The sequence below is a fragment of the Cupressus sempervirens genome, chromosome 7, assembly GCF_028749045.1.
Source record: "Cupressus sempervirens isolate cs-2001-9-10 chromosome 7, ASM2874904v1, whole genome shotgun sequence".
Classification (NCBI taxonomy): Eukaryota; Viridiplantae; Streptophyta; class Pinopsida; order Cupressales; family Cupressaceae; genus Cupressus; species Cupressus sempervirens.
The window spans coordinates 447972578-447986381 of record NC_143124.1 but is presented as its reverse complement, the minus strand read 5'-3'; the positions used below and the strand labels follow the sequence as shown (position 1 = coordinate 447986381).

The following is a 13804-nucleotide window of genomic DNA, read 5'->3' as shown; positions in this document are numbered from 1 at the left end:
ATAGTATCAATTGGCCAAATATTATCCATTATGTTGCATATCTCAAAAAGCTAGGCAATCATAGGATGGTCTCGAACGGAATGACCTTCTACTTTTAAAAGTAGAAAACTATTGACTAGCACTAACACAGGAGCACAAGTTGCTTCGCCTCTAGATAATTGAGGCCTTCCTTAGTAGCATTTTTATTTAATTTCATCTTCTCTAGCAAAGACTAAACATTTATTAGCTAATCAAGTCCATCTTGGAATTCTAATAGTAGTCTAACTAGTTCTGGAGCATCACTCATAATGACTTCCATCTACTGTTCTTTTGACAAAGCATTTATATCCTTCTTGAAATTTACTACATGATCAACTGTCATAGTCCGGCCAACAACAGATGCCCCATTTAAATTATCTTAGTTTTGCTTCTTTTTTGTCACTAGCTTTGACATTACTATCATAATCTCTTCTATTGTAGTCCCTTGAATCGTGATCTCTTGACTATTTGCCATCATCTCTCTCATTTATATCTCTGAGAATTTTTTCATTATCTTTTACATTTGTATCTCTCTATTTTTTTTAATAATCTTTCACATTTGCATCTCCCTCAAGGCTATTCATGGCCTTGTAGATCTACAAACAACCCACATTACATAGCACAAATAAATATAAATTTGAATCAACTCGAGTGGAACTATGTTGGGGTGATGAGGAGATTAATTTGAGCATTGTATTTACTCCTTTAACTTCTTCAAAGTTGTATTGTGCTGCAAAGACATGTATTTCATCCCCTTTGATGCCCTTTGCATATGCTATCAACTTATGATCAGGGCTCATCTTGAATGCTCCCATAACATAAAATTCATTTTCATTAGTGTTCATGTTTTCATCAAGTAGAAACTCCTCATTATATTTGAAAACTTTGATCATGCATTCAAATAATTTGAATTATGATAATGTTTATGTAATATTCACAATCACCCATGCCTGAAGAAATTAGTCGGACCCCAAAATGGGTCCAGCTAAAAAAAATTTGCCTTTCAAACAATTGAACTACCAAACTAATCCATTGACCATCTGATGTTGATTATGAATAATTTTGAGCACTAAATGATCATTAAAACTCATTTCCACCCTTTTCTACAAATTATCAACCTCATGCTCGGAGGTCCATTGATTGGCTTTAAAAACTGACGAAAACACCTGATCAAGCTCTTAAAATTGGCACACTGATTCTCTACTTTGCACTCTTGCACCCTACTGAATCTCATCTCATGATGAATTCTTAGTCAAAAGATATGCACTGTCAAAGTTACCCCTTTAAAATTTCATGTAGGAAAACAAGTCAAAAAACCATAAAATACTTTTGGATTTGGCTTTGAAAACTGGGTAAACGAACACTTTGTGGCACAAAAACTAGGGTGCTTGTTCACTATCACGAGGAGAGTATAAATCTATGATTTTGGCTCATGAAAAATAATAAGATGCAAATGGAAAGTAGTCAAAGTGGGCTACTCAAATTTTGCAGATTTGAACAATGGCAGAAAAATATTTTTTTTACAAATGGAATTGACCTAGGAAAGTGTGCAAACAGATTTGCAAAGATTTGAAAATTGGCACACTTGAAGTATTTTATGAGTAAAACATAGTGGTAAAATCCATTTTATCTCACCTATCATGAATTTCAAGATATGACATCACGAACAGGGTTCTAGAAAATATGTACTTCTTGACACTAGTAAACAGTTACAAGTTGCATTTGGAATCGTGTTTAAAAATTGAACAAATGGATTCATCTTAAGCTCAAACTTGAAAAATAGAAAGTATCTGACTTCTAAAATGTAATGCAAAAGGGACCTTAGCATTTTAGTCAATTGGGTCAAAGTTATAACCAGTCAAATAGGGCTTCCCAAGATTCAAAACAATTGACATTAGCATCACATCAATAAATGACCAACTTTGAGGATATTCAAGACCTAGTGAAATAGATTTGAAATGACTTGAAATATGAAACACAGGCTCTTTTTTATGGACACTAAACATTCCCAAAGTGGTGTGTCATGAAACATTACTGGGTGCAAGATATTCAATTGCAAACATGGCCTCTTGTTGCTATTTGACACTTTGACAAAAATGCAGAAATGAAAATTACTCAAATAGGACTTCACAAAATAGCTTAGAATGGAAATTTATCATCATGGAACAAGTGGATATATTGAATACAAGGTGTTAGAAACATTAAACACCTCATAGGCCTCACAAGAATAGTAGGGTACACATGCATCAAAAAGTGTTTATAGGGCTTGATTTTTCAATGGTACTCAAAATCGAGGTTTCAATTATGAGTCCCAACATTATGAATGGGTTTTGTATATCTTATAAAAATATTATTAATGTAATGCAATGATAATTAAAATATGTCAAATGGAAATCTATTTTATTTCATTTTATTTGAGATCCAAAATGTACCTCAAAAATATAGTCGAATGGATAATAACCCTATTTTTCAACCTTTAAATGTTAGTGCCAACTTGTAAGAAGATTGTGTCATAAAAATGGTTTGTTTATCTAGGTGGGTTAGAATCTATCACTCAATGTGCGATATTCTCACTATGTAGATAATATCCATAAATTCCCTTTCTTATGTAATCAAGAATTTTAATATAGTTTGAAGGTAGCAACCACATCATGTAGAAAGATGTTTAATCACTAGTACATTTGGGCTTATTTTTTGACCTTTATTGGTCAAAATTTTGACCTAGTTTCTGACCAAACTTCGACCCAGTTTCTGACCAAACTTTGACCAAATTTGACCAACACATTGGTGAAAAATTTTCTTGTCAAAAATTTGACCAACCTACTAGTTGGTCAAAATTTTGACCAATACATTGCTCAAAAATAGTTGAAATTGTGACCACATTTTCTGTCATTCATTGGTCAAAATTTTGACCAATGCTTGGTAGAAATCTACAGGGCATTGGTCAAAATTTTGACCGATGCTTAGTGGAAAAGTGCAGGGTATTGGTCAAAAATTTTTGGGTCAAAAATGTGATGAACCAATAGGGTGGTCAAATTTTTGACCAATACGGTGGTCAAAAAATGTTGGGATTGTTAGGGCATTTTTTGCCATTCATTGGTCAAACTTTTGACCAATGCTTGGTGGAAATGACCAGTTCATTGGTTGAAATTTTGACCAATTCTTGGTAGAAAACTATAGGGCATTGGTCGAAATTTCAACCAATTCTTTGTAGAAAACTACATGGCATTGGTCAAAATTTTGACCAATGCTTGGTAGAAAACTACATGGCATTGGTCAAAATTTCAACCAATGCTTAGTCAATTTTTTTTTTGCGGCTCATAGTTATTGAGGTCCACTTTAGCAATGGCCCTTCCTGTGAAATTGCCATCTAAGACTTTTCTAATGAGATAATGTGTTATGAGCTCTTCATCAGTGGGATGGAACGTGAATCCAAGAGTCAATTGTGCATATGGGTGATACACAACTACCTCTTGGATTCACATTCCATCCCACTGATGAAGAGCTCATAACACATTATCTCATTAGAAAGGTCTTAGATGACAATTTCATAGGAAGGGCCATTGTTGAAGTGGACCTCAACAACTGTGAGCCTTAGGGAGGGTTCAATTCTCTCCTTTATTATTCACTATGCATATAATCCCATACACCCATTTGATCTCAAATGATGATATGTACTGAATGTTGAGTGTCTGTGCTGAGTGCTCCAAAACCATCCATTTCATGCCTTCATCTGTACACAATATCTTTCTAGTTTCTTTCTACTTGCACACCCATTTCATTTCATATGATCATCTGAAAATTGTGTCACTCTAAGCTCTCAAATGTTTCCTCTTGATTGATTAGACTCGCTAAGTTGGCTCACCAACTTGCCCCACTAAGTCGACTATTCAAGTATGCTTGCGAAGTTGACTCTTTGAGTTCAGTCATTAAGTCACCCCACCAAAGTGCCTCATCAAGGTCAATCTTTAGGTCCACTCATCAAGCTCACTCACCAAGTCAGCTTGCTCACCAACTTGCCCCACCAAATTACCACTTTAAGCCCACTCACCATGTTAGATCATCAGGCTAGCTCCCCAAGTATGCTCACCAAGTCGACTCTTTAAGTTCACTCACCAAGTCCACCCCCTAAGCCAACTCTCCAGGTCAGCTCACCAAGTCACCCCCACTTGCCCCACCAACTTGCCACTTTAAGTTGACTTGCCATGTTAGCTCACCAAGCCAACTCCCCTAGTCATCTCGCCAAGCCGACAATTCAAGTACGCTCACCAAGTAGACTCTTTATGTTTGCTCACCAAGTCTGCCCCCTAAGTTAGCTCACCAAGTCACCCCCACCCAATCACCTCAACGAGTCGACTCTTTAAGTCAGCTCACCAAGTCGGCTCACCCAGTGGTTTTACCACCTTGCCTCGGCAAGTTGGCTCGTTATGTGTGCTTGCCAAGTTGCCCCACTGAGTTGCTTCTCTAAGCCCACTCACCATGTCAGCTCACTTGTTCGGCTCACCAAGTCAAATATTCAAGTAAGCTCGCCAATTCACCCCACCAAGTCATGTCAACAAGTCGATTGTTCAAGTATACGCTCACGAAGTTGACTTTGAGTTCACTCATCAAGTCACCTTGCTGAGTCACCTCAACTAGTTGACTCCTTAAGTTTTCTCACCAAGTTAGCTCTCTAAGTCATCTCACCAAGTCGACTCACCATCTCGTCTCACCAAGTGGGGCTCTCTATGTAGGCTCACCAATCTACCCCACCAAGTCACCTCTTTAAGGTCTCTAACAATGTCATCTTGCTAGGTCTATTCCCAAAGTCAACTCACTGAGTCAACTGTTCAAGTATTCTCACCAAGTCACCTCACCAAGTTGACTCTTTAAGTTTTCTCACCAAGTTCGCTCGCCATGTTAGCTCACCAAGTCACCCCTCCAAGTTGCTTGAAGAAAAGAAAAATTCGGTGTCATTCAAACTTACCATATCTGAAGGGATATAGTGGCTGAAAGTCCATATTAGATTCATGGCACTGAATATGATGGCTGAAAATTGCATATCAAACCCGTGTAGGAAAATATCAGTCTTTCTGTTGTAGATCATACTTCATATCATACCTTAAAGTGGTTATTTACTAGTACCAAAGTGGTCTACAGAAGCCTACAATAGCTAGCTAACATTTGGATGTGATACATGTTGATTATATGGCATTAAAACCTATGGATTGAATTGTTATAGTTTGATTTGTGACTGATAATAGGTCTTTAATCTCTCTTTTTAGTCTTAGTAGTAAACAATAAACTCATATTTTTCCATATCATTTAGTTGTACATGTTTTGATTCATTGCATAGTCATTTCCTTTAATAATTTGTAATGTGTTATCATAAAAAAGCATCAAAGTGAGCTCATTCTCATGAAAAGGGAACATGAATACCAGAAATATCATTAGAACCATTTTCATTGGAGCTAATAAAATAGGCACATTAAGCTTTAAACCTTGTTTGTGTTCCTCAAGTTAAATGCTTGCAAAACCAACCTTCAATAACACCATTTTCAGGCTGCATAAAAATGTCCATGGCACTGTCCTCACTATCCTTACTAGCATAATCATTTTTCAAGGGTGGAACTTACTTTTCATTTCATCCTCGTGTGCACCTACTTGCAATAAGATGAACAGTGACACAACATTCCTCAACAGAATAAAAGCCTTGGATTACACATCTAGTAGATGCTAAGTTTTAACTTTTTATTCTTTGATTGAAACTTTGCTTCAGTACCATTGTGACCTTTTCACACCTTCATAACCATTGTTGCATCATGACACTATCCTCACTGTCCTTACCAATATAATCATTTTTTAGGTCTGAACAAGTTGAGTTTTTTGACACTTAGTCAAGTTTCCACATCTGCTATAGATGGAGCCAGAGAGGAGCTTGATTAATGCCCTCCTCTTGAGGCTCCAAACCCAAATTCGTCACAATTTCCTCAATTTTGATACAACAACTAGACAATTACCTGGTAAGTAGTAACAACCAAAAAGGCAATTACCTGGTAAGTAGTAACAACAAGTTCCATAGCCTTAGGGTAAAACTTCCCATTAATATTACAAGTACCCAGAGATTATATCCATGTAAGCTTTCTATGCTTTGTCTTTGTTTGATAGAACTGCTTGAAAACCTCTATGCATCTTACCTGCATTAAGTAGCAAAGGTCAAAATGTTAAATTGCTTCAAAAATTGGCAAATTTAAAAGGTATATTGTATACAAATTGGGCATACCATTTCAGCTGGCAGGTTAAGATCAAATGATTTGTAACTCGGCCAAAACCTAGTTGTCAAAACTGTCATAGTCAAGTCTATGCTAGGATGTGCTTGAGAATTTTCATTAAGATAATCATCAAAATTCCCTTGGTTCTCCTTTGCTAATGTTAAATCTATGACCTACATACAAGCACACATATTTTTACACAATTTACAATTAGATTAACTTCATTGATAAGAATCAAAGTGAGTTTTTTATTTATGTATGATGTAGCATACCATTCCTTCCATTTTAGAAGTAAACTTACCACCACATTGTTGCTTTAGCTTTGTCAATATGTTTCTTTTGTGATCATCATTTGCACTTTTATCAAACAAAAGTCTCTGTGCAGGCTTCTTCCTGCAATTTCAACAAATATTAATTATATATCACAACACATAACAAGACAAAGTCCTAAATTTTTAAAAAACATTATATGGATGAAGATTGTCATTCATGTCATGAATTCTAGATGCATAAAGTTTCCATTCCTCATGCTTTATGGCCTTTGGCAGAGTCTGGGTTAATCTATACTTGATAATTCCAAACAATAATCATTTAAATTTTTTTAAAGCAGTTAAAACTAGACTAGTATAAAAAGAAATTGAACCATATATTAAGAATATGGAGTATGTAACTTGGACATACCAAAATAGAAAATGTATCATATTCTAACAAATAGAACTCTACTGTTATAAACATTGGATTAGATTGTTTGAAGTAATAAAGGTGAACCAGCTAAATAATGGGCTAATAAAACATGCTTTATTGCTAGTGAGAAGCATTAAAAACTATATTAATGGTATGTTGGCCTGCACACCCAGATTCTGGGTCAGTTCAACCATGGAGATTCCTAGGGTCCTGTCAAATGGGTCATACCAGACAACCCTTCTATTCTACAAACTTCAATGGGTGGTCCACATTGACTATCCAAGCAACTGCCTCCTCAGGGAATCAACATAGCAGATGCCTATGTACCAACTTTTGGTGCCTTCTACATTAAAGAAACCTATTTTGAAGATATTGCCTTGTACCAAGAAACCTTTTGGATAGAGAACTACCTATCAATTGAGTCAATCGTTTCTTTTCAATTTGTATAATATGTTATATTGAAACACACATTAATTACCTCTTTTGGCTATTATAATTAGATACCCCAGTCTTCTGAGGGTGACCGTGATGGCAACCCCCCCTATGCTTGTTTGGGGCGCAAACATAAGTGTTCAAGATGTCAATCAAGCAGTTCAACACTTTCTGAGGAATTTTAGGGATGATATTTCAGACCTTGAGGGGAAATACATGAGGCTCTTGGAACAGGTTCAAATTTGTCCTTCCTAGCTTCTTATGGTTACCATCTAGTCTCATTTCAAATTATTGGTTGAGCACATTTTCTTTTGTATTCACTTCATTTAGTTGATTTCTCATTTAGACAATGGAAGTCGAAGGTGATTCACTGAATATTGATGCAATGAACATCTTCGAATATGATGAAGAAGTTTATGACAAGATGGTAAGATATCCTCTTGAAGTTCTTTCCATTTTTGACATTATATTGATGGATGTAGCTATTCACCTCAAGCCTTTGTGGGAGAAGCACATACAGGTGACTGAATTATATTTTTGGAAAAATATGTTTTGTCAGTTAGTATGTTTTCATTTAATGACTTTTTTGTTTCATATTTTGTTTATTTATGCACATAAATATGCCTCAGACTTACATATAACTACCATTGCATTCAGGCAAGAATATTCAATCTTAGAGATATAATTAACATGCAAGATCTGAATCCATCAGGTAGGCAATGCTTTTTAAAATTACATGTTCATTGTTCAATGCTATTTGAAAAATCTAATAAGGGGGTTTTGTTGTCTTTGAAATCTAGATATTGAGAAGATGGTTTCAGTCAAAGGAATGATAATTCGATGCAGCTCAATTATACCAAAAATCAAAGAAGCATTCTTTAGGTGCCTTGTTTATGGATATGCTCTAGCACCAGTACCTGTTGATAGAGGTAATTCATTGGATTGCAATTGAACTTTTAATATAAAAATTAATTGTGTCTTCATTGTATGTTATGTTTGTTTCTCAATTCTATTTTGCATAAACTATGGCAGAGAATCTACCGCTTTAAAAAGATTCATTCTTATGAAAGTGATCTTAGAAGCTTTTAGATTCTAGGATTTTGCAAATAAGATCTTGCTCCTTATTGTGACATGACCACTATTGATCTGCTCTCTGTAACCTTAATTGGAACTAATAGGACACTGTACATGAGGTTCTACTCACATTGAGATGTTTGCTTGATGAAAGCTATATATGAGAGAGCACATTTTTTTAGTGTGAAAAAATCCTTGTATGAGAACTTTCACACCAAATTTTATGCTCATATTGCATAAGAATCTTCTACTGAATTTTATAAAATGTATTTCATGTTTTAAAAAAATCTCATATCTTTGCTTCACTACGTACAATGGTACTTGCTGTCTAAAAGTGTTTTTGCTGGATTTGTATTCACATCCTATTTTATGCTTGAAATACTCAGGTCAGATTGATGAACCTACATTTTGTGCAAGGCCAAAATGTGTTGCTATGAATTCTTTGACATTGATGCATAACAGATGTAGGTAGGAACTTGTTGATTTTAGTTTATGCATGATTTGAAGATGCATTTTCAAGACTTTGAAGACAACTATATCCTTTTACTTTGTGGTTAGGTTTGCTAATAAGTAGATTGTAAGGCTGCAAGAAATGCTTGACGCCATTCCAAAGGGGAAAATCTTGCACACTGTTAGCTTGCTGATGCACGAAAAACTTGTTGATGTGGCCAAACCTGGTGATTGAATCGAGTGTGTTTGACATTACATGATATACGATTTCTACACTCATTTTTATTGTCGTGTGTTAGCATTTGAAGGTTGACATTGGTTTTTTTTGTAGGTTACTAGGATTTTCAGAGCTATGATAGTTAGAGTGGGACCAAACCAAAGGATTGTGAAATCTCTATTTAAAGCAAAGCTCTCAAGCCTAGCTTAGTCCATTTAAGTTGGAAATGAGGCCCTTAATGTTGTATTCTATGATTTCTAATTCTAATTTGTAAATCTTCTGCTGGTGTAGACCTACATCGATTGTCTTCATTTGAAAAAGGTAAACAAGAAAAGATTGTGACCCGAAGATCCAATGGAACATTATACCAATAATGATAGTTTTGCCTCTTTTCAAGAGGGTGATATGTCACCAGCTGATTATGAAGCTAAGGTATAAACTCATACTTTTTACCTTTCGTATATAACATGAATTTTGCAAGCTTTGAAATTGAAGTTTGACTGCCAATTTCCAAATTGAGAAGTTGAAAGAACTATCTTGCATGCCCGATATCTATGAGAGGCTAACTAGGTCCTTAGCTCTGAGTATCTGGGAGCTAGAAGATGTAAAGAAAGGGCTCTTGTGCTAGGTATCTTTCTTTGCATTCATGTTTGATTAATTGGTAATTTGTTTCATGTTCTTTGAACCATACGTTAACCATTATGCTTCTTAAACAACTTTTTGGGGGAACTACAATAAAACTAGCTTCAGATGCTACTTTTTTTGGTGATATCAATATCCTGCTTGTTGGGGGATCTAGGTAAGAGTAAGTCTCAACTACTTCAATATGTGCATAAGTTGGCTCCTCGAGGCATTTATACAAGTGGTCGTGGAAGCTCCATGGTTGGTTTGACTGCTTATGTATCAAAGGATCCTAAAACTAGTGAAACAGTAAGTTATTAACTCAATTTGTTGATCATTGAGCTCTTTGGGCTGCCTGCTCCCCCACTGCTACCTACGACTTTATTCTATATAAAATACTTATTTCTTTGAACTCAACAGGTTCTAGAAAGTGGAGCATTAGTAATGAGTGATAGGGGTGTTTTCTGCATAGATGAGTTTGACAAGATGTCAGACAATGCTCATAGCATGTTGCATGTGGTGTGATTTTTCTATGAGCTCTTTGAATTATGTGCTTTTACTGGTTTCTTGACTTTGTAATCTATGCTATTGGTTGACTTGTATATCAATGTCCGGTCATTCCTTTGGAGTAGGTTATGGAACAAAAAATAGTGTCAATTTCAAAGGCTGAGATCATAGCATCTCTAAATGCAAGAACATCTATTTTAGGTTGTGCCAATCCTAATGGTTCATGCTACAACCCTAGATTGTCAGTGATTGACAATATCCAACTTCCTCCAACATTGCTTTCTATGTGGAGTATGTTTGGTTTTAGAATTCAAGCTAGAGAATTTATTTGTTGTCACTCAAGTATAAAGGAATCACAAAAAATGCTTACAGGTTTGATTTGATCTACCTAGTGCTTGATAAAGCTGATGAACAAAAAGATAGACACCTTGCAAGGCATCTTGTTGCATTAAATTATGATGAGCTAGAGGTAAGTTCTGATTTGGTCACTACTATGTAGTAATTAATGGGGGGTCCAATGACCTAATATTTTTGATGTGAACTACATTATGATTCTAGGACCAAATGCTGGATGTAGTCGACCTCCCAAATCTCACTTCATATATCACTTATGCAAGACAACATATACATCCTAAGATATTTGATGAGGTAGTAGAAGATTTGATTCATGGTTATGTTGAAATTTGTAGGAAGGGAAACTTCCCTGGTAGTAGCAAGAAGGTTAGCTCAATATATTCTCAAATTCAATTTCTATATAGTATGCTTACAAGTTACACACGTGAAAAAAGTAACAGTATATCTGATACTTCTACTAAAAGAATGCATCTAGATGCAAGGCATTCTCATGTTATGTTAACTTGTTCTCTTGAATGAATTGTATAGGTTATCACAATCACTCCATGCCAAATTGAAAGCTTAATAAGAATAAGTGAAGCCCTCACCCGTATCAGATTCTTTGAGTGGGTAAGAAAACCCTATGTAGACAAAAGAGGGTTACATTCCTGAATGTTTTAAAGCCAGATTGAGGCAATAAAAAGACATCTTACATTCCAATTCTATAGGTTGAAAGGTGTGATGTGGCAGAATCATTTCAGCTTCTTGAAGTTGCACTTCAATAATCTACCACGGATCATTCAACTGGTAACCATTGTGCATCTTTGGTAATGAGGATTGTTAGTTCATTTAGTTGTATATTGAATGCATTATCATCACAAAATTAGTTAGCTCTGAAAGAACTATGTTAATTGGAAGCCATTGAATGCATTTGAGTGTCATGGTTACAAGGACCATTGACATGGATCTCATAAACATGGGAGTCTCAGCCAGTGAAAGAATGAGACGAGCCAATCTTATTTCATCACTGAGGATTCTTATCATAGAAAGGATGTAGGCAAGGGGACCATCAATCTGTATTACAGAGGTAACATTCTTTATACTTCCCTAAATAGTGTTGAGAAAATTGTTGGTATGGCACCTAATCAGATATGAATGAATGCAATCATAGTTGATGGAGGAAAGGCACAAATAGGGATCCAAGGAAGTCAGCCTGAATGATGTAAGTAATTATTTGTTGTGGGTAGATTTCAAGCTATTTCCAGCTTCATTTTCTTGGGGGAAATGAATACATTATGAGTTATGTTGTTCAATTTTAGATTCGTAATGCAATTAGAAACCTTGTGAGTGAGGGGTTTGTTACAATTCATGGGGACAATGTGAAGAGGATCTGAAAGAGTTTTGAGGATGATATGGCCCCTATAATAATTAGTAATGAAGTATCTAATAAGACTACAGTCAATATGTTGTGAAAAACTATTTTAATATGCCCTAAGCTTCATGCTCTATAGTACATCAACGGGTACTTTCTCTTGTAAAAAAATTGAGAAAATTGAAGGAATCCAAAGCTTGGGTGTACTATCTGTGACAAAGACAACCACTGAGGTAATGATGGATATCTTGTGATTCTTGCTCAGATAAGAGGATGATAATTATAAATTATGAGAATCATTGATGTTTTGTTCTATCAAGTTTTGGAGTGAGGAAAAAGTAATTGCAATTATAAAGGTATTTTTTCAACCAACGTAATGGAAAAAGTTCATTTTAATGTTCACAATGGTGTTTGTCCTCTCCCTCTAGTTTGTCCTCTCCCTCTAGTTTTACGTGGTTACCTAAATATAAAGAGAATTAAATATAAAAAGAGCAATTCATTTTAATCTATATTTTAAATTAAATATAAAGAGAAAAAATTAGAATCTAATCTTGATGTAGTGATGATTCTATGGTGGTGACTTCAACATTTGAGAATGCTGAATATCATCAGTAACTTGTCTTCCATACACACCAATTATGTCAATCATGGTGCCGTGAAGACTTGCAGAAACAAGGGAGGAACAAAAAAAGTGCAGAATGCAGATGAATTTACTTGGCACAATGCATCATATGCTCTACTATCAAGCAACTACAAGATGTGCAAATACATAGCTATTAGCTATTTCTCTAGATATGATAATAAGAAGTTTTCAAGATGTAGAACATTGTTATTATAAACTTGAAGCACCTATAAGGAAAAGGGATAAAAAAAAAAAGACGACGAAGAATCATTACCAAATTGGGAAGTCATTATTCAAAATTTATGAATCAAAGGGAATCACAATGTACAAGATATTATAGAGGTGAACTCAAAAGCTTTATAAGAGTCTAGAAATCATGACCATGATACATCACAAGGATAATCTCTAATAAATGCTACCCACAGTCAGTTTCAAGCCAGAGAATTCAGGAAAGAATAGGGATTGTTTGAAATTACTCAGATGCAGTACTGATGCAAATTCCTTCTATAGTACTGATGCAAATTTAATTTATTCAAATATATATCTACTATTTTAAATTTATAGATTGAGATTTATATGCAGTACAATTAAATGTTTCAACTAGTATACAGCCAGCCCCACTGAGTTGAAGCAATTGATTGTCATGAATACATTCCTGATAAGAAAATATAATTATCATAGGACATAGTATAACTATTTTTTATAACACTCAAATTTATATTTGAGATTACAGATTCTCTACCTGAAATCTGAATTTTTTGACAGGAAAATCAATAAAAAATGATTAACTGAGAGTCTGAGCTGTAGATCCCACCACAGCACAAGGAATTCCAGTTTATTTTTCTTCCTTCAATTTACTTTCCATTGGACCAATCTTAGATTTCTCAAAACCATTTTTCCTCCTCTTGCAATCCAACAAAGAGTGTGTATCAAATCTAGCAAATTTATAAATAATCAAGTCATCTACACAATCATGTTCATCTCATTTCAAGATCAAAAAATACATAGTTAAATGCAGTCGAATCATGGTGTCATTACAAAAAAAAATGCATGTTGAAGGAGATTGTACTCCAAAGTTCAATCAAGGGTCAAGATAATTAATTTCCTTAGATGTCCATATTGGAAAAGATAATCCAAGTTTTGGGGCTAGATATCATTAGTGTCGAGTTTGTGTAGATTGACCAAATGGATAATGGTTAGATTTTTCTACATGGAACTGAAAG

The 13804-nt window shown here is 35.0% G+C and overlaps 1 protein-coding gene and 1 pseudogene across 1 annotated transcript; one reads left to right on the top strand and one right to left on the bottom strand.

Annotated features, from left to right (window-relative positions):
- Positions 1-6122: 6122 nt before the first annotated feature.
- Positions 6123-6970, bottom strand: LOC149547507 (cullin-1-like). Its single transcript, XM_089794136.1, has 4 exons — positions 6951-6970; positions 6542-6662; positions 6281-6442; positions 6123-6194 (listed from the first exon to the last, which is right to left on the bottom strand). The coding sequence occupies exons 1-4, from the start codon at positions 6968-6970 to the stop codon at positions 6123-6125; spliced, it is 375 nt and encodes a 124-aa protein (XP_089650262.1).
- Positions 6971-7106: 136 nt separating this feature from the next.
- On the top strand, positions 7107-11981 carry LOC149547506 (DNA replication licensing factor MCM4-like; annotated as a pseudogene).
- Positions 11982-13804: the final 1823 nt, after the last annotated feature.

Bases quoted from the DNA above. Each gene is read 5' to 3' on its own strand.
- LOC149547507 (XM_089794136.1), bottom strand. From the start codon at position 6,970: ATGATACATTTTCTATTTTG. The intron at 6,663-6,950 runs GTATGTCCAAGT...TTGAAATTGCAG, and splicing joins ATGATACATTTTCTATTTTG to GAAGAAGCCTGCACAGAGAC. The intron at 6,195-6,280 runs GTATGCCCAATT...TACTTAATGCAG, and splicing joins TTAACCTGCCAGCTGAAATG to GTAAGATGCATAGAGGTTTT.